The sequence below is a fragment of the Hemitrygon akajei genome, chromosome 2 (assembly GCF_048418815.1).
Source record: "Hemitrygon akajei chromosome 2, sHemAka1.3, whole genome shotgun sequence".
In the NCBI taxonomy this organism is placed as follows: Eukaryota; Metazoa; Chordata; class Chondrichthyes; order Myliobatiformes; family Dasyatidae; genus Hemitrygon; species Hemitrygon akajei.
The window spans coordinates 179504315-179525702 of NC_133125.1; the positions used below are offsets into that span (position 1 = coordinate 179504315).

General features: G+C 43.8%; 1 protein-coding gene across 2 annotated transcripts in view; it reads right to left on the minus strand.

Moving 5' to 3' along the window:
• Positions 1-16027: 16027 nt before the first annotated feature.
• LOC140718851 (uncharacterized) overlaps positions 16028-21388 on the minus strand; it is a 79180-nt gene continuing 73819 nt past the window's right edge. For both annotated transcript variants that reach the window (XM_073033086.1, XM_073033076.1), the window contains 2 exons: positions 19641-19713; positions 16028-18746 (listed from right to left, as the gene is read on the minus strand). In XM_073033086.1, the coding sequence (XP_072889187.1) occupies positions 18716-18746; positions 19641-19713 (104 nt within the window). In that variant the 3' untranslated portion in view covers positions 16028-18715. The remainder of the gene's footprint in view (positions 18747-19640; positions 19714-21388) is intronic.

Sequence of the window (21388 nt, forward strand, 5' to 3'; positions counted from 1 at the left end):
TCACGTCTTATTCTCTTGCTTGTCACATACTTGTAGAATGCCTTGGGGTTTTCCTTAATCCTGCCTGCCAAGGCCTTCTCATGGCCCCTTCTGGCTCACCTAATTTCCTTCTTAAGCTCCTTCCTGTTAGTCTTATAATCTTCTCGACCTCTAACATTACCTAGCTCTCTGAACCTTTTATAAGCTTTTCTTTTCTTCTTGACTAAATTTATTACAGCCTTTGTACACTGCGGTTCCTGTACCCTACCATAACTTTCCTGTCTCATTGGAACATACCTATGCAGAACTTCACACAAATATCCCCTGAAAATTTGCCACATTTCTTCTGTACTTTTCCCTGAGAACATCTGTTCCCAATTTAAGCTTTCAATTTCCTGCCTGATAGCCTCATAATTCCCCTTACTTCAGGTAAATGCTTTCTAACTTGTCTGTTCCTATCTCTGTCCAATGCTATTGTAAAGGAGATAGAATTGTGATCACTATCTCCAAAATGCTCTCCCACTGAGAGATCTGACACCTGACCAGGTTCATTACCCAATACCAAATCAAGTACAGTCTCTCCTCTTGTAGGCTTATCTATATATTTTGTCAAGAAACCTTCCTGAACATACCTAACAAACTCCACCCCATCTAAACCCCTTGTTCTAGGGAGATGCCAATCAATATTTGGGAGATTAAAATTTCTTGATGATTGACTTAACTGTACTCCAAGGGAAATTCAGTGACTTGGAAAATTTTGTTGTATCCATCTCTGGACTTGCGCTTTTCAATAACCTTTTTGCAGAGTTGCTTGGAGTGTTCTTTTGTCTTCATGGTATAGTTTTTGCCAGGATACTGACTCACCAGCAATTGGACCTTCCAGATACAGGTGCATTTTTACTGGAATCAATTAAAACACCTTGACTGCACACAGGTATCCAAAAACTGATCTCCGTTTAACTAATTATGTACTTCTAAAACCAATTGACTACACCAGTGATGATTTGGTGTGTCATATTAAAGTGGGGTGAATACTTATGTAAACAATTATTTTGTGTTTTATATTTGTAATTAATGTAGATCACTTCATAGAGATCCGTTTTCACTGTGACGTGAAAGAGTCTTTTATTGTTGATCAGTGTCAAAAAAGGCAAATTAAATCCAGTGTGATTCAATGTTGTAAAACAATAAACATGAAAACTTCCAAGGGAGTGAATACTTTCTATAGGCACTGTAACTCGGGCACTCAAGTCTGAGTTACAGCATCCTTGTCAATCTTTTCTGCACCCTCTCCAGTATCTTACCCATGACAGGATGATCAAAGCCATGCACAATACTCCACGTGGGGTCTGACCAAGGTCTTATATGGCTGTAACATTAACTCACGGCTCCTGAACTTAATCCCATGGTTGATGAAGGCCAACACCATGCACCCTCTTAACAACACTGTCATCCTGCGCAGCAGCTTTGAGTGTCCTATGGACATGGACTCCAAGATCTCTCTGACACCCAATGCTCCCAAGAGTCTTACCATTAATATCATATTCAAATTTGACGTACCAAAATCAACCACTTCACACTTATCTGCGTTGAAGTCCATCTGCCACTTCTCAGCCCAGTTCCCGCTATCAATGTCCCGCTGTAACCTCTGACAACCCTCCAGACCATCCACAACATCAGCAAACTTACTAACTCACCCTTCTGCTACCTCATCCAGATCACTTATGAAAATCATAATGTGGGGGAGTCCCAGAACAGATCCTTCAGGAACACCGCTAGTCACCGACCTCCATGCAGAATAGGAACCATCTACAGCCATCTCTGCCTTCTGTGGGCAAGCCAGTTCTGGATCCACAAATCAAATGTCCCCTTGGATCCCATTCCTCCTTACTTTCTCAATAAGCTTTGCATGGGGTACCTTATCAAATGCCTTGCTGAAATTCATATACACTGCATTTACTGCTCTACTTTCATCAATGTGTTTAGTCACATCCTCAAAAAATTCAATCAGGCTCGTAAGGCACGACCTGCCCTTGACAAAGCCATCCTAATCATATTATACCTCTCCAAATGTTCATAAATCCTGCCTCTCAGGATATTCTCCAACAACTTTCCCACCACTGAAGTAAGATTCACTGGTCTATAATTTCCTGGGTTATCTCTACACCCTTTCTTGAACAAGGGAACAACATTTGCAACCCTCCAATCCTCTGGTACTTCTCCTGTCCCTATTGATGATGTGAAGATCATTGCCAGAGGCTCAGCAATCTCCTCCCTCACTTCCCCAGTAACCTGGGTTATATCTCATCTAGGCCTGGCAACTTATCTAACTTAATGCTTTTCAAAGGATCCAGCACATCATCTTTCTTAATATCTATATGCTCAAGCATTTCAGTCTGCTGTAAGTTATCCCCACAATTGCCAAGGTTATTTTCCCTGGTGAATACTGAAGCAAAGTATTCATTAAGTACCTCCGCTACCTCCTCTGACTCCATGCACACGTTTCCACCAACGCACCTGATTGGTCCTATTCTCACATGGCTCATCCTCTTGCTGTTCGCATGCTTGTAGAATGCCCTGGGGTTTTCCTATATCCTGCTTGCCAAAGCCTTCTCATGGCCCTTCCTTCTTCTTCTTCATGTGCCTTGCGCGTTACACACTTGGGCGATCATGGTTTTCCACATCGAACGATCCCACGCAGCGTCAATGATATCTCACACACTTAGATCTGTTAGTTCTTTCACAGTGTCGATACATTTTCTTCTTTGCCTTCCTCTTCCGCGTTTCCCAGGGACGTGGCCTTGTAATGTAAGGCAAAGGGGTGTATGGGGTGGTTGGGTCCTGACTAAATATCAGGAAATGCCAATAGCAATTATATAGCTTCTACCACCCAAGCCAACTCTGCCTTCATGTAGGACTTAGGTCCGGGTGCACCCTGTTGCTGAAGGAGCTCTGTCTATGGCGAGTGTTTGGTGCCGGAAAAATAGCCAGACCAATGGTGGTGGTGTCATCTAAAATCACTGAAGTCTCCGGCAGCAGGGAGATGGATTCCAAGCTTTGCTGGAGAATTGTCTAGTTGGACGACGTCTAGTGTATGATTTCCAATTGGGAAAACCAGTGGAGGTCAAATGCTCTAGTTAGAGGAGCACTGCGGCAACAGAAAGCAATGGCAAACCACTGTTGAAATTTCTGCCCAGTCAATCATGGCCCCTTCTGTCTCTCCTAATTTCATTCTTAAGCTCCTTCCGAGCAGCTTTGTAATTTTCTTGAACTCTGACAGTACCTAGTTTCTTGAACCTTTTGTAAGCTTTTCTTTTCTTCTGAAATAGATTTTCTACATCCTTTTTGCACTGTAGTTCTTTAACTCTACCATCCTCTCCCTGCCTCATTGGAACATACCTATGCAGAACTCCATGCAAACGTCCCCTGAACATTTGCCACATTTCTGCCGTGCATTTCCCTGAGAACGTCTGCTCCCAATTTATGCTCCAAGTTTCTGCCTAATAGCATCATATTTACCCCTACACCAATTAAATGTTTTCCCAAATTGTCTGCTCCTATTCCTCTCCAGTGCTATAGTAAAGGAGAAAGAGTCACTACCTAACAAGAGATCTGACCAGGTTCGTTTCCCAATACCGGATCAAATACAGGTTGTCCTCTAGTTGGCTTATCTACATGTTGCATTGAGAAACTTTCCTGAACACACCTAACTTCCCCTGGCCTCCTGACCACCTCATTGAGAAGATGTTGGTGTCTGCAAAATTCTATCAGGGGATCTATGTGTAAAATAAGTTTTACTGTCACCGTCTTGTATGTTGTGAAATTTGTTGTTTAGTGGCAAAAATACAGGACAAGGACATAAAATTACTATAAATTACTCAATAAATAGACATTGTTAAAAAAAAGAATAATGTGCTAGTATTCATGGGATCATGAATCATTCAGAAATCTGACGACATGGGGAAAATGCTGTTCCTGAGCTGTTGAGTGTGGGTCTTCATGCTTCTGTATCTCCTCCCTGAGGACAGTAAGGAAAAGAGTGTATGTTCCGGATGGTGAGGGACCGTAATGATTCACATGACTCACAGGCATGTACGAAGAAATTGGTGCACCGGAGGAGAAAGTTACAGGGCAAATGCTCAAACTCCACACAGACAGCGCTTGATGTCAAGATTGAAACTTGGTTACAGGAGATGTGAGGCACTTGTGGTTTCAATACAAAATATTTTTCCATTTTATTAAACTAATCCAAAACTAATCCCATTATCCTTCTCTTTTCCTGCAACTTGCACTGCTCATGCCCTGAAAGTTATTAATTAACTGACTGTAAAGTATTTACCAGTTTTAGTTTCAGTATCTATGATTACAAAATAATGGCATGTGTTATCAAATAAATGAGTAATCCAATACCTGGCATTAGAATTCCTAGCATAAAAGATGTTCACAATCGAAACTATACCATGGGTGAATGGTGGAGAGTAAATCTTCAGATCATGAAACTGAAAAAAGAGCAGCAATTTAATTAGGCTGTATGTAAAGATTTAAGTTTAGTTCCTGCCAATGTGACACCGATGGAGTTGTGTTGATATGTTAAAAATGCAGCACAGCCAGTTTGTGCCTAACACGCTCCCCTGAAGCAGAATTTCAATAATGTCCATTTTACAATATGGTTGAGTAATAAACCTTCTGGAAAAATGGTGGCACAGTAGCACAGTGGCTAGCACAATGCTCTACAGTACCAACAACCTGGGGTCATTTCCCGCCGCTGCCCATAAGGAGTTTGTACGTTCTCCCCATGACCACGTGGGTTCGCACTAGGTGCTCTGCTTTCCTCCCACACTCCAAAGCCATACCGGCGGGTAGGTTAATTGGTCATTGTAAATTGTCCCGTGATTAGGTTGGGTTAAATTGGGGGTTGCTGGGCAGCACAGCTTCAATGACCAGAGAGGCCTGTTCCATGCCGTATATGAATAGATTTTTAAAAAATGAATAAGTTCTCTTTCAAAAAAGTGTATCAAGATCTTTTCATGTCCTTGTAAGAAAGCTCGTTTTCATTCTGATATAGAATCCATACAATGATCAACCTTATTCGCCATGTACATTTCATGTTTATGATGGATGGTGATGAATAATTGGTAGCTTGGGTTGAGGCGTTTGACGTTGGGGTGTTTGCCGAGCTGGGCAATTAGCTTTCAGACGTTTCATCACCAGTTGAGGTGGCGTCTTCAGTGCGCTGTGGTTGGTGTTCCTCTCTGGGAGTGCTTGTCTTTATATAGACCCTCACCCCCCATTCCCCCCGTTCACTTGTCTCGGTCCTGATAGACTATACCCTTCAGTTGACCTTTGAATTCTATTGGCTCCCATTTCTTTAGAGGCTCGTATCACCAAGACCAAGGAGATGGTGGTGGACTTTAGGAGATCTAGGCCTCATATGGAGCCAGTGATCATTAATGGAGAATGTGTGGAGCAGGTTAAGACCTACAAGTATCTGGGAGTACAGTTAGACGAGAAGCTAGACTGGACTGCCAACACAGATGCCTTGTGCAGGAAGGCACAGAGTCGACTGTACTTCCTCAGAAGGTTGGCGTCATTCAATGTCTGTAGTGAGATGCTGAAGATGTTCTATAGGTCAGTTGTGGAGAGCGCCCTCTTCTTTGTGGTGGCGTGTTGGGGAGGAAGCATTAAGAAGAGGGACGCCTCACGTCTTAATAAGCTGGTAAGGAAGGCGGGCTCTGTCGTGGGCAAAGTACTGGAGAGTTTAACATCGGTAGCTGAGCGAAGGGCGCTGAGTAGGCTACGGTCAATTATGGATAACTCTGAACATCCTCTACATAGCACCATCCAGAGACAGAGAAGCAGTTTCAGCGACAGGTTACTATCGATGCAATGCTCCTCAGACAGGATGAAGAGGTCAATACTCCCCAATGCCATTAGGCTTTACAATTCTACCGCCAGGACTTAAGAACTTTTTAAAAGCTATTATTAATGCTTTTTGAGATAGTGATTTAGATGCATATCATATTTTTTACTGAGTTAAGTATTGTATGTAATTAGTTTTGCTACAACAAGTGTATGGGACATTGGAAAAAAAGTTGAATTTCCCCATGGGGATGAATAAAGTATCTATCTATCTATCTATCTATCTATCTATCTATCTATCTAGAGGGCGTTTACGAAACAATAGTATTCAAAGGCCAACTGAAGGGGTAGCCAATCAGGACTGAGACAAGCGAATTTGGGGCTATATAAATGCAAGCTCTCCCAAGAGAGAGATGGCAACATTTTGGTGTAATGTCTATTGTCTATTTGTAGTTTTGTAATTGTGTTTGCCACTGTTTTGTATATATTGTATAGCACTGATCTTTGTAATAAGGGATTTTGTAATAAAAAAAAGAGAAACACCAGCATCTATGCACTGAGGATGTCACCTTGACTGGCAATGGAATGCCTGCAAGATACTGTCATTGCTAGGCTCGGCGAACAGTACACTATCAAACATTTTCATTCATTCGGAATTTGCTGTGGTGTGCTGTTGCAACATGCAACTAAAAGTAACAACATTCAACAATCATAAGAATAAAGAATTGTATAAAAATAAACTAAGTGGTTAAAGTATGAATATGGAATAAAATGTGCATAAACACAAAAAAACAAGCGTGTATTGACAAAAATTGTTAAAGTGTTTACAGTACAGTGCGGTTACTGTGGGTGGGGTGTATGCAGATGTCAGAGTAGATTTTACAATCAAAGGCCTGCAGGCTATGTGGGTTTTGCTGTATGCACGTAGAGACACTTCATTCACTTGGATTGCAAATGAGCATCAGGTGTAAGTTCAAACCTTTATCAGGTTCCTTGTGATACTATATACTGCATCAATATTTGTAATGACGTAATGACACTCTTTGTGGAAAGCATGTTGCAACTTGCAGAAGTTGTTGTTCCTTCTGTACAGATCCCCAAGGTGGAAAAACAACATTCCTTTGGAAACCACAGCCTTAAACTTAGTCAAAGTCTGAGTAATTTGATTATCAAAGTGCATATTTGTTACCATATAGCATGCATTTACAGGGAAATAAAGAAGTACTATAACTTTTATGAAAAGCTACATGCAAAGAAAATATAAAGAAGCACCATTGTGCAAAAGAAGACAAATTGTGCAAATTAGAAAAACATTGTTGAGACCACGAGTTGCAGAGTCCTTGAAAATGAGTCTGTACATTGTGGATTCAGCTCAGAGTTGCAGTGAGTGAAGATATTCACTCTGGTCCCAGAGCCTGATCAACTGATCCTGAACCCGGTGCTGTGAGGCCTGAGGCTCCAGTGCCTCCTTCCCAGTGGTATAGCACGAAGAGAGCATGGTGGCCCTTGAGGAGGGATGCTGCTTTCTTGCAGCAGTGCGTGGGCAGAGGGTGATACCGATTAAACAAAAAAGGGAAAGTGAATTCAATACTTTCAAAATATGAGATAGAGAAAATTTTAAGAAATGTTTTACCCTTCAATAAATTAATATTACTCTGGGAAATAAGCTTTCCACGGTAAAAGGTAATTTAAGGTAGCTTTGGAATAACGGGAATATAATATTACCAAAAAGGAGCAAATTGCAGAGCTGGAAAACTTAGCATATGTGAGTAAGGTAATGAAAATGATTTTAAGAGTTTGTATTCTGTGTTAAATAAGGACTTGGCTAAGGTATTAAACAAGTACTTGTATTTATCTTCATTGCAGAATATTACATGTCTCACAGCACTTTGAAAAAATATTAAACCTGTTTCTTTTTCAGCTGCTGAGTTCCTCCAGCACGTTGTGGTTGTTCTGCATTTCCTGCCTCTGCAGAATCTCTTGTCTTTATGACTGTTTTCAGCAGGTCAGGTAGCATCTACAGAGGGAAACAAACAGTTAATATTTTGGGCCAAGGTTCTTCATCTGGACTGGGAAGGAAGATTGTCCCCCACTTTGGTGGCCCTCTCACCCGTTCTCTTCTCCTCTCCCTGCCCTCATGAGCTCCTTCCCTTGGTGTCATGGTCCGCTGCTCTCTTCGGTGAGATTCCTTCTTCTTCAGCCCTTTACCACTTCCACCTAGCCGCTGCCAGCTTCTCACTTCATCCCCCCTCCCCACCCACCTAACTTCCCCTCACCTGCCTTCACATATCACTTGTCAGCTTGTAGGAATTCCCTTCCCCCACCTTCTTCTGGCTTCCTCCTCCTTACTTTTCATTCCCGATGAAGGTTCTCAGCCCAAAACGTTGACTGTTCTTTCCTCTCCATAGACGCCGCCTGACCTGCTGAGATTCCCCCAGCATTTTGTGTGTGTCGCTGTGAATTTCCAGCTTATGCCAAATTTCTTGTGTCCCAGTTACAGATGCCTACATTTCAACTACTGAATTTAACCCCTGGGTCTTCCTGTTGGGAATATATTTGTACCTGTACTGAGAATCAAAACAGAGGTCATAAATATAAAATAGTCACTCTAAAATCATTAAAGGAAGTCTGGGTAAACATCTACAATCAGTGGCCACTTTATTAGGTGCCTCCTGTACCTAAAGGTTTAATGTTTTGTGCATTTAGTGATGCTCATATGTGCATCACCATTGTAATGCATGGTTATTTGAGTCACTGTCAACTTCCTGTCAGCTTGAAACAGTCTGGCCTCTCATTAACAAGGCATTTTCGCCAAGAGAACGGCCGTTCATGGATGTTTTTCGTTTTTTGTATTATTCTCTGTAAATTCTAGATACCATTGTGCATGAAAATCCCATGAAAATCCCATAGTTTCTGAGATACTCAAACCACCCCATCTGGCACCAACAATCATTCCACAGTCAAAGCGTCTCAGATAACACTTCTCCTTTCTGATGTTTGGCCTGAACAACAACTGAGCCTCTTGACCATGTCTGCGTGCTTTTATGCATTCAGCTGCTGCCATATGATTGGCTGATTAGATATTTGCATTAATGAGTATTTCCACCAGTGTACCCAATAAAAAGGCCACTGAGTGTATTTGTACTTGTGCTGAGAGTCCAAAACTGGGGTCATATAATCTAGGTAATACCCTCTTGGTGGAGTGGTAGGAGCCTGAATTCACCACAGAGTGAAGTAGATAAAGTGAGTCATGGAGAAGGTAAATATGTGAGAGTGAAGAGCTAGAGGGGTTGGAGTGTGTAACAGGAGTTGGCTGGAGCAGATTGAAAATGTCAAACTGAAATTAGGACTATGGAAATAGTCTTTGCTCTCAGTAACTTGGTCATCGGGTGTGATGCATGTGGGGCTGCTGTATTTGGTACAAATGAAGCCTGCTCGTCTGACTTGGTAATCACCCAGGACATCTTCCAGTTCATCTGGGGTCCAAAGAGGAGCAGGTCCAATGAGTTAGAAAGCACGTTCCCAGTAAACGGGGGGCAAAAGTGTGCGCTATGTCGCCCTCATGCCGATGACCACCTTTGCATGTGGCTGCTTCAGACTGTGTAGAAGCAAAGTTTGTGGACTTCAAGTTTACCCGACCCTGGTGTTGTGGAGGGTAGGTTCAACCCCGTTGCTGCACAACATCCCAGTCAGCTGGACATTGCCACATTACTAGTGCTTGGTGGAAGAGTTCTTCCAAGCAAACAGCTTTGAACAAGACAACCAGGCAGTGGTCAGGTCAGTGCGAAACACCCTGTAGACATTGCAGGACAGGGACTCTATGGTGGTTCTACGACTTTGCAATTACTTGGTTGGTGAGTTGAGGGTGTTGATGCTTGTTGCTAAAGTAAGTGGGGAGGGGTGTCGATGCTTTGCTGCCGCTTTGCATGGGAGGGGCAGCAGGGGGGTTTTGGGGCTCTACATTTTTGCAGTCGCTCATTCTTTGGGGCACTCTTCTGTTTTTGTGGATGCCTGCGAAGAACAGAATTTCCAAGTTGTATATTGTATACACTCTTTGATATTAAATGGAACTATTGAACCGCTGAACAACTGAAGTATCATCTCCAATACCTTTGGAACAGCTGCGGTGATGGCTTTGAGGGAACTATCGTCGTGGACTTCAAGATCCCTCTATTCCTCTACATTGTTAATAGCCCCGACATTAAGTCACACTGCCACTTGAAATACAACTTTGGCCCAGAAGGTGTATCCCCTTTAAAAGTCCAGAGACTCTGATTGTATGAGAGATACACAGAGTAGTTAGCAGGGAGCTTTGTCAGTGGTACATGGGTTGGGAACCAGAACTCAAAGGACTTGGGAAACAGAGCAAAAGGGAAAGGTGGAGACTTGCAGAGGTTTGCCTTCTTGTGCTGTGGCAGGTGTGAAAAACCTGTGGAACATTTAATTGATGATAAAAGTTTGGAGAAAGATTGGACCATGTACAATACGCTGGAGAAACCCAGCGTGTTGTATGTGTTGCTTTGACCACAGCGTCTGCAGTGTCCTTTTGTGGAGAAAGATGGGAATGGGAATAATTGTGAAGAGGTTTCTCAGCTAATATTGGAAGAGATTTGGAAAAAGTCACTTGATGATAATCATATACAAGAATTAACAAGAAGTTGTTGACAGTTCCTTGCAGGATGATGTGTTCTAAACATCATGCAATGGGCTTGAGGGAGTTACACAAACAGAATGAAGTCATCCTAAACAAATTCCATTGTTTCAGCCTTAGTCTGTGCTGGAGATGGATAACTCTGAACATCCTCTACATAGCACCATCCAGAGACAGAGAAGCAGTTTCAGCGACAGGTTACTATCGATGCAATGCTCCTCAGACAGGATGAAGAGGTCAATACTCCCCAATGCCAGTAGGCTTTACAATTCTACCGCCAGGACTTAAGAACTTTTTAAAAGCTATTATTAATGCTTTTTGAGATAGTGATTTAGATGCATATCATATTTTTTACTGAGTTAAGTATTGTATGTAATTAGTTTTGCTACAACAAGTGTATGGGACATTGGAGAAAATGTTGAATTTCCCCATGGGGATGAATAAAGTATCTATCTATCTATCTAGTCACATTGGACAGATTCACACTATGTTACCCTGCCCTTCCCAGGCAGAAAGGGTCATAGCAGGGTGAGATTACCCTGTCCAACCCTGAGTTGGATAGCACATATACCTGACTATCACAGGGAGGGATACTCCCCATGCCCCTCACTGTAACATTTTAAAGCAATGTCATGCTATTTATTTGTAGCCAGACATTTCAGTCCCTGTATTTTCATTAGAATGAGTTTCCAGTGATTCCAGTATGTAAAGTGAAGGGGAAAGATTCCCTATACTGGTCTGTGGTGTTATTAACTCATTGTTGAGTTAAAAACAAAAACAAAACTTTTGGAATGACTCTGCTGGTCAAGCAGCATCTGTGGAAAGATGAAGCAGTCGGTATTTTGGATCAGTGATGCTGGAAAGAGGAGCAAAAACCTATACAGCAAATCCCATGACATGGTTATTCAGGGTACAGAAACTTACCCTTACAGAATTCACGTGAAGCTACACACACCGAGTGTAGGAGAAACTCAGCAGGTCAGGCAGCATCTGGCTGAGTCCTTCTTCAAGACTGGAAAGGAAGGAGGTAGACGCCAGAATAAAATGTGGGGGAGGGGAAAGAAAACATGTTAGAGAATGATAGGTGCAGCCAGGTGCGTGGGAAAGGTGAAGGGCTGAAGAAAAAGGAATCTGTTAGGAGAGGAGAGCGGACCGTAGGAGAAAGGGAAGAAGGAGGGGCACCAGGGGAGGGGATAGGCAGTTGAGGAGAAGAGGTAAGAGGGCAGAGTAGGGGCATAGAAGAAGGGGGAAGGGGAGGGGAGGAAAATTTACCACAAGGAGAAATCAATATTCATGCTATCAGGTTGGCAGCTTTATGTGGCATGGTTGAGTTATATGTACTGTGTTGTGCAGCTTATAACCATATAACCATATAACAATCACAGCATGGAAACAGGCCATTCCGGCCCTCCTAGTCCGTGCCGAACTCTTAATCTCACCTAGTCCCACCTACCCGCACTCAGCCCATAACCCTCCACTCCTTTCCTGTCCATATACCTATCCAATTTTACCTTAAATGACACAACTGAACTGGCCTCTACTACTTCTACAGGGAGCTCATTCCACACAGCTATCACTCTCTGAGTAAAGAAATACCCCCTCGTGTTTCCCTTAAACTTTTGCCCCATAACTCTCAAATCATGTCCTCTCGTTTGAATCTCCCCTACTCTCAATGGAAACAGCCTATTCATGTCAACTCTATCTATCCCTCTCAACATTTTAAATACCTCGATCAAATCCCCCCTCAACCTTCTACGCTCCAATGAATAGAGATCTAACTTGTTCAACCTTTCTCTGTAACTTAAGTGCTGAAACCCAGGTAACATCCTAGTAAATCGTCTCTGCACTCTCTCTAATTTATTGATATCTTTCCTATAATTCGGTGACCAGAACTGTACACAATATTCCAAATTTGGCCTTACCAATGCCTTGTACAATTTTAACATTACATCCCAACTTCTGTACTCAATGCTCTGATTTATAAAGGCCAGCATTCCAAAAGCCTTCTTCACCACCCTATCTACATGAGACTCCACCTTCAGGGAACTATGCACTGTTATTCCTAGATCTCTCTGTTCCACTGCATTCCTCAATGCCCTACCATTTACCCTGTATGTTCTATTTGGATTATTCCTGCCAAAATGTAGAACCTCACACTTCTCAGCATTAAACTCCATCTGCCAACGTTCAGCCCATTCTTCTAACCGGCATAAATCTCCCTGCAAGCTTTGAAAACCCACCTCATTATCCACAACACCTTCTACCTTAGTATCATCAGCATACTTACTAATCCAATTTACCACCCCATCATCCAGATCATTTATGTATATTACAAACAACATTGGGCCCAAAACAGATCCCTGAGGCACCCCGCTAGTCACCGGCCTCCATCCCGATAAACAATTATCCACCACTACTCTCTGGCATCTCCCATCTAGCCACTGTTGAATCCATTTTATTATTCCAGCATTAATACCTAACGACTGAACCTTCTTAACTAACCTTCCATGTGGAACTTTGTCAAAGGCCTTGCTGAAGTCCATATAGACTACATCCACTGCCTTACCCTCGTCAACATTCCTCGTAACTTCTTCAAAAAATTCAATAAGGTTTGTCAAGCTTGGTCCCAACAAAGGTGATATACACGGTTTAATGACAATGAACTTGAAGTTGAACTTGATCCACCACTTCGAATGGCAACTTCTTCACTTACTCTAAGTGAAGTTCCTCCTCAGGTTCTCTTTAAATATTTCACCCTTCACCCTTAGTCAAGTTCTTTAGTTCTACCCTCACCATCTGCAGCTTGCAAATACCCAGTCTATAGCTCTCATACTTCCCTCAGGCATGGTTGTTGTGGGGCAGAAAGTGGGGCAGGACAATGTTGAGAAGCAAGGAGATATTTGTGACTGAGGCAACAATGCCTACCGACCAGGGGTTGTTGGCATCGCCTCGACAAGCAGTAAATAAGTCCATTCTTGGTCAATGCTCTCCGGGGTTACAATGTAGAAGCTAAGTTGGTGAAACTTGGCAGCCTTTGCAGGATTAACTATGACAAGATTCTGCTTCAGCCTTGTGGGTTGTGTTGTGCCTGGAGATACTTGTTTATGGTTCCCATTCTGTTCCATTGCCGGAGTGGGTAGATCAGGAGGTGCCACACTCATTCTTCACCTCTGCTTGGCCCCCTCATGCCCGAGATACTCCATGCCTTTCTGGGTCTCCCTTTTCAAATTTAAGTAGTCACTTAAAATTCCCATTAAATGTCCTTCTGGCCAGGCCATCGTCTCCCACACCATCACCAACCTACCGTAATTAACTCTGGGGATCTCCCAGCCACCGCTCATAGTTCCCATGACCGCAACTCCCATTTCCACCTCCTACCCAAGATCCACAAAGCGGCTTGTCCAGGTAGACCTATTGTTTCAGCTTGAACCTGCCCCACTGAATTCATATCGGCATACAGTACCTTGACTCTGTTTTATCCCCCTACTTCGATCCATTCTGCCTACATCACATGCTCTGGATCTTCTCAATAATTTCAGGTCCACTGACCACCATCATCTTATTTTCACTATGGATGTCCAGTCCCTATACACCTCCATCCCCACCAGGAAGGCTTTAAAGCTCTTTTTTTTTCTGGATACCAGACCCAACCAGTTCCTCTCCACCACCACTCTCCTCCATCTAGTGAAACTTGTCCTCACTCTAAATAATTTCTTCTTTGGCCCCTTCTTCTTCCTTCAAACAAAAGGGGCAGTCATAGGCACTCGCATGGGTCCCAGCTATGCCTGCCTGTTTCTCGGCTATGTGAAACGGTCTATGTTCCAAGCCCACACTGGTGATCGTCCTGCACTTTTCCTCCGCTAGATCGACGACTGCATTGGTGCTGTTTCCTACACCCATGCTGAACTCGTCAACTTCATCCACTTTGCTTCCAGCTTCCACCCTGCCCTCAAATTTATCTTGTCCATTTTCAACACCTCCCTCCACTTTCTTGATCTCTCTGCATCTGTCTCTGGAGACAGCTTATCTATTGATGTCTGTTACAAATCCACAGACTCTCACAGCTACTTGGACTATACCCCTTCCCACTCTGTTACTTGTAAAAATGCCAACCCTTCTCCGTCTCCACCGCATCTGCTCTCAGAACGAGGCTTTTTGTTCCAGAACGAAAGAGATGCTCTCCTTCTTCAGAGAAAGGGGCTTCCCTTCCTCCACCATCAATGCTGCCCTCAACCACATCTCCTCCTTTTCACGCATGTTGGCTCTCACCTCATCTTCCCGCCACTCTAGCAGGGATAAGGTTCCACTTGTCCTCACCTACCACCCCACCAGCCTCCGCATCCAGCACATAATTCTTCGCAGCATTCCGCCACCTATGGGATCCCACCACCAAGGACAGCTTTTCCTCCCCCAAACTTCCTGTTTTACTCAGGGATCACTCCCTACGCAACTCCCTTGTCCGTTCATCCCTCCCTACTGATCTCTCTCCTGGAATTTAACCTTGCAAGTGGAACAAGTGCTATACCTGCCCCTACGCCTCTTCCCTCACTACCATTTAGGGCCCCAAACAGTCCTTCCAGATGAGATGACACTTCACCCGTGAGCCTTTTGGGGTTATTTACTGCGTGCGGTGCTCCCGGTGTGGCCTCCTGCATATCGGTGAGACCACTTCGCCGAGCACCTACACTCCATCCACCAGAAAAAGCGGAATCTCCCAGCGGCCACCCATTTTAATTCCACTTCCCATTCCCATATGTCTATCCATGGCCTCCTCCACTGTCATGATGAGGCCACACTTAGGTTGGAGGAACAACACCTTATATTCTGTCTGGGTAGCCTCCAAACTGATGGCATGAATATCAACTTCTTGAAATTCTGGTAATACCCCCAACCATTCACCTTTGCCCTCTCTCACCTTATCGCCTTTCCCACCCATCACCTCCCTTTGGTGCTCCTCCCCACTTTTCTCTCTTCCATGGCTTTCTGTCCTCTCCTAACAGACACCTCCCTTCTCCAGCCCTGTATCTCTTTCACCTACCAACTTCCCAGCTCTTTACTTCATTCCTCTCCCTTCACGATTCACCTCTCACCATGTGTTTCTCTCTCCCTTGCTCCATCTTTTAAATCTACTCCTCAGTTTTTTTTCTCTAGTCCCGCCAAAGGGTCTTAGTCCGAAATGTCAACTCTACTTTCTGTAGAAGCTGCCTGGCCTGCTGAGTTCCTCCAGCATTTTGTGCGTGTTGCTCATTCTGGTTCCAATAGGCTTTGAGAACAGTTCTGAAACATTCATTTTCTCCGCTTTAGTAATTTCTTCCTCGTAGAGAGTTGGGAATAGAGGGCGTATTTCAGGAGACTGACTGGTCTTGGGCACATGAATGATGCCTAGTACTGAAAGGGAACTTTGATTTGGCTGTTATCCTGCCAATCAATATGGAATTTAATGCAGGCAAGTGTGATGTGTTGGACTTTGGGAAGACATATGGTGAATGGTCAGGCTCCAAGTGAGCCATCGAACAAATGGACCAGAGAATGTGGATCCACAAGCCAGAAGATACTTTATTGATTCCAGAGGAAATTACAGTGTCACAGTGGAATTACAAGTACACAGATATACAAATATTAGAAGAGAAATAAGAAAGAATAAAAAATAAGTTTCCTCAAACAGTCTCACCTCCCTGGCTATAGGATGAGTTATTATAGAGCCTAATGGCTGAGGGTAAGAATGACCTCTTCAGGTGCTCTTTGGAACAGTGCAGTTGTCTTAGTCTAGTACTAAAAGTGCTCCTCTGTTCAGCCAAGGTGGCTTGCAGAGGGTGAGATACATTGTCCCGAATTGCCAGGATTTTCTGTAGGGTCCTTTGTTCTACCACAGCCTCCAGTGTGTCCAGTTTAACTCCTATAACAGAGCTAGTCTTTCTAATCAGCTTATTGAGCCTGTTGGCATCACCCCTGTTGACATCATTGCCCCAGAACACCACGCATGGAAGACTATATTGGCGACAACAGACTGGTAGTACATGTGAGGGAGAGGCTTGCATATTTCAAAGGGCCTCAGTCTCCTTGGGAAGTAAAGGTGACTGTTGGTGCTCTGCTCAAGTCTGTCATCTAGGTGCACCTGTAGTTCCTCACCACATCCACGTCCTCACCATCAATAGTAACAGAGAGCAGTGCAGGCTTTCTCTTCCTAAACTCCATCACCATCTCCTTTGTCTTACTGATGTTGAGCTGCAGATGATTCAGCTTTCACCATTCAACAAAGTCCTCCCCCAAGGCCCCGAACTCATTCTCCCGACCTCCCTTTATACACCCAACTATTGCAGAGTCATCAGAGAATGCCTGCAAATGACATGACTTAGTGTTGTATCTGTGCTATACAGGGTAAACAGGAAGGGAGCAAATACATTCCCCCCACGGGGCCCCAGTGCTGCTTAGAGCCATGTCTGACACAAATCTCTGAAGCCATAGAGTCTGCGGTCTTCAGTCAGCTAGTCCGTTGTCCAGGATACAATGGAAGTGCGAACCTCCATTGAACAGAGCTCTCCCCCCAGCAGTGAGGTCTGTTTGGTATTGAAGGCACTTAGGAAATAAAAATAAACACGATCCTCAGAGTGCTGCCCCCCCATTCTGATGCTTGGTCCGACCAGCAACTGAACCTTTTGACCATGTCTGCATGCCTTTATGCAATGAGTTGCTGCCACATGGTTGGAAGATTAAATAATTGCATAACAAGCAGCTTTACCTAATAAAGCAGCGACTGAGCGTATTTCCAAGACCAGTGTATAATCGGAGGAAAGCTTGAAAACGGTGGTGTTCCCATGCACCTGCTGTTTTATCTTTGGAGGTAGAGTTTGCAAGTCCAGGAGACGCTACACACCAAGGCAATGAGTCAGCTTATTTCAAAGACACAGTTTAGCTTTAATGCTTTTTGCAAATAACAATGCACACACAACGTGGATGAAAAGCGATTGTGCCTTGGTAATTTTGTGATTGATCTGCAGTGTCTGGGTGGGTTTAAAGTAATTTGGCAGGGGGATGGGAACCACAGGGTTAGTGCTAAGGATGAGGTAGTTGGTTTACAAATAAAGGCAATGTGAATTGAGACTGATGCACCATCAATATGTAGTTTACCACAGAGACTGCCTGCAAGGAGAGGCTGATGAAAGGGCAAAATTGCAGTCAACAGGATGAGTTGCAATGTAAAAGGTGGACAAAATCAAAAAGGGTGAATATAGGACTGAAGGTGTTATATTTGAATGCGTACAACAAATGTCACTCCACTATTTAAGAAAGCAAGAGGCAGAAGAAAGGAAATTATAGACATGTTAGTCTAAACTCAGTGATTGGGAAGATGTTGGAGTTGATAGCTAAGGATGTAGTTTTGGGGTACTTGGAGGCACATGATAAAATAGGCCATCTTCAACATGGTTTCCTCAAGAACAGAAAATGCAGAGTCCATGAAATTGGGAAGTGAGACCACGGCCAGAGAGCAGACGCAGCACTGCAGCCAGACAGTGAGCCTGATGAGCAGAATCAGTTCAGATCAGATGAGAGTAAACCTCGTGGAGCACTGAGCTGGACATCACCCCTCCCCCTACCCCTGACCTTTCCAATCTAGCTGGAATTTTAAATTGCCCGAACCTCAGCTCAGTCCTCACTCTCGGATCTGGGCTCTGCTGCTTCAATCTGCCCCGTGTCCTTTCCAACAATGGCTAAGCATCGACTCATTCATTGCTCCCAGGCCTGGGCTCTGCCGCTTCAATCAGGCCCAAAGTCTGCAGCTGCAATGGCCAATTCTGCTTTCGGGAGCAGGCCCCACCACCTCAATCAGGGCCCAAGTCTGCTGCAGCAATGGCCAATTCTGCTTTCGGGAGCAGGCTCCACCACCTCAATCAGGCCCCTAGTCTGCTGCAGCAAAGGCCAAACGTTGGTTCAGTCTACACTTTTGGGCCTGGGACCGGCAGCCTCGATCCATCCCCAAGTCCGCTGCAGCATTGTACCCCAGGAACTCCAGTTCATCGAATCCCTCGAAACACAGCATAAGTGCAAAGGTGTACTGCCATTTTAAAAAGCACGACTCACAAAGGGAAGTTACAGGTTGTTGATTGCCAGAAAAAAATGATTAATTAATTAGTGCAATTAATAATGCAGTAAGTGATTTTGCTTGTTGCTGGTAAAAGATCACTGAGTCTTGATTGTGTCATTTTGCATCCCTTTGGGGTTCTGTGTTTAAGATGGCTCTGTCCTATTAGCAGAATCACTGCAATTGAAAGAAAACAGACATCAGAGTTAAAAGAAAGTAAAGGCCAGGTAAAAAGAAGTTAAAACAAGCTTGTAAATTCTGCAGAGTTTGCCTGACCAATTGTAACTCTGGTGGCAGGCAAATTCAAAGTTCAAAGTTCAAAGTAAATCTATTATCTAAGTACACATATGTTACCACATACAATCCTAATATTCATTTTCTTGAGGGCATTCACAGCAAAAACGAAACACGGTAGTCCATCTAGTCCATGCCAAAACTATTTGAGCGTTTACTCCCCTTGACCATCGCACTCCATACCCCTACCATTCTTGTACCTCTCCAAACTTCTCTTAAACATTGAAATCGAGCTTGCATGCACCACTTGCACTGACAGCTCCTATCATACTCTCACTCTCTGAGTGAAGAAGTTTCCCTTCATATTCCTCTTAAACTTCTCACCCTTCACCCTTAACCCATAACCTCAGGTTGCAATCCCGCACAACCTTAGCGGAAAAAGCCTGCTTGCATTTACCCTATCTATATCCCTCATAACTTCGTATATCTCCAAAAAAATCTCCTCTCAATCTTCTACATTGTAAGGAATACAGTCCTAATCTAATCAATCTTTCCTTATAACTCAGGTTCTCCAGACCTGGCAGCATCCTTGTAAATTTTCTGTGTACTCTTTTAACCTTGTTTAAATCTTTCCTGTAGGTAGGTGACCAAAACTGCACGCAAAACTCCAAATTAGGCCTCACCAATGTCTTACACAACTTCAACATAAAATCCTATCTTCTGTACTCAATACGTTGACTTATGAAGGCCAACGTGCCAAAGGCTTTCTTTATGACCCCTTCTACACGTGATACTGCTTTCAACAGATTATGGACTTGGCATCTGCCAGGTACTAACAGTCCTGTGAGGCTGATCGTGACTTCTTCTTGTTGAGACGTCCGAGTTTTCTGTTGCTTCCTGTCTTTTGCATCTGTCAATTAGACCACATAACAAGTTATTTTAATCCCTAAATTTACCAAACGTTATTTTTCACATACTGATACATTCAGATAATTGAAAAAAAGACACAACTCCCCAAGAATATTTCAATAGACGCTGCCTGAACTGCTGAGTTCCTCCAGCGTGTTGTCTGTGTTGTTTTGGATTTCCAGCATCTGCAGAATTTATGATTTCCAACTCCCCAAGAATATTGCAATATTGGAAAATATTTGTACTTGAAATTGAAGATGCCTCAGGTATCCTCCAACTCCACCATGGAAGGTCCCCAGCCCGGTTGCAATAGGGGGAGGGTTGGACATTGGGCAAGCAACCTCATCCCATAAAAACCCTGTGCTACAAAAATACCAATAGAAGCTCCAAAGATCTCATCCCTGGAAGAGAAAGTATCTTCGAAGATTGGCTACACCTGGGAACAATTTGAAAGACTGGCCCAGGACTGAGTTGCTCTTGGTGGTCTGTGCCCCAGCAGGGCTGATGGGTTGAAGAAGAAGAGTTCCCCCTACTGGAAAGTCATTGGTTTGCAATGTTCTCTCTGCTTCTTCTCCCATCAATGCTTTCTGTCCTCATCATGTTCTGATTTTATTTTGGATCTCTGGTACACAAAGTTCAGAAAGGATTCAAGCATACCTCCCCCCCTCCAACCACTGCAGACCCAGCATACTACCAGCTAATGACCAGCCCATTGACACCAACGTTGATGATTGTAACACCATAAGACACAGGAGCAGAATAAGTCATTTCCCCTCGAGTCTGCTCTGTCATTCCATTATGGTTGATGTATAATGTCCTACTCAACCCTATTCTTCTGCCTTCCCATAACCTTTGAGGTCCTTAGCAATTAAGAACCTATCAACCTTCACTTTAGACTTTCCCAATGACTGAGCCTCCTGTGGTAATGAATTCCATAGATTCACTCTCCTCTGTCTGAAGAAAGTCTTTTTTTATCCCTGTACTAAAGGGACACCCTTCTATTATAGGGTTGTACCCCCTGGTTCTAGACTCCCCCACTTGAGAAAACATGAAGAAATGCAGGAGCAGACTCAATGGGCCAAATGGGCTAATTCTGCTCCTATATCTTATGGTGCTAAAAGAGAGGCTGCATGCTTTAATGACTAATGCCCTATGGCCCTGATATCCACCATTATGAAGCGCTTCAAGAGGCTGGTGATGGTGCAATAACTCCAGCCTCCCAGACTCCATCAACACACTGCAATTTGTCTACCATCAGAGCAGGTCTACAGTGGATGACATCTTGGTCTTACATCCATCTCCGGAGCATCTGTACAGTAATGACAATTATGTTAAGCTACTTATTGACTACAACTCAGCCTTCAATACATTATCTCTCGGTCAAGATGACACCAGCAAACAACGATTCCTCGGGCGACACCCTTCAGATAGCAAATCCATCCAACTTTTCTTTTTTCTACACGTGTTGCTTTTATTTTTGTCTTGTTAGTGTTACAGAAAATGTTGGTGCATGTGAGGTACAGTTTGGAACTCGACTGAAGGATGCAGCGCGTTGCTCTGTCCGGAGAGCAGCCTCCCGGAGATCAGAGATGGGGGAGCGTGGGGGGAGGGTTCCAAAAAGGTCCGAGAACACAAGCCGACTTGTGGAAAAGACCAGAGTGAGGTGAGGGATCATG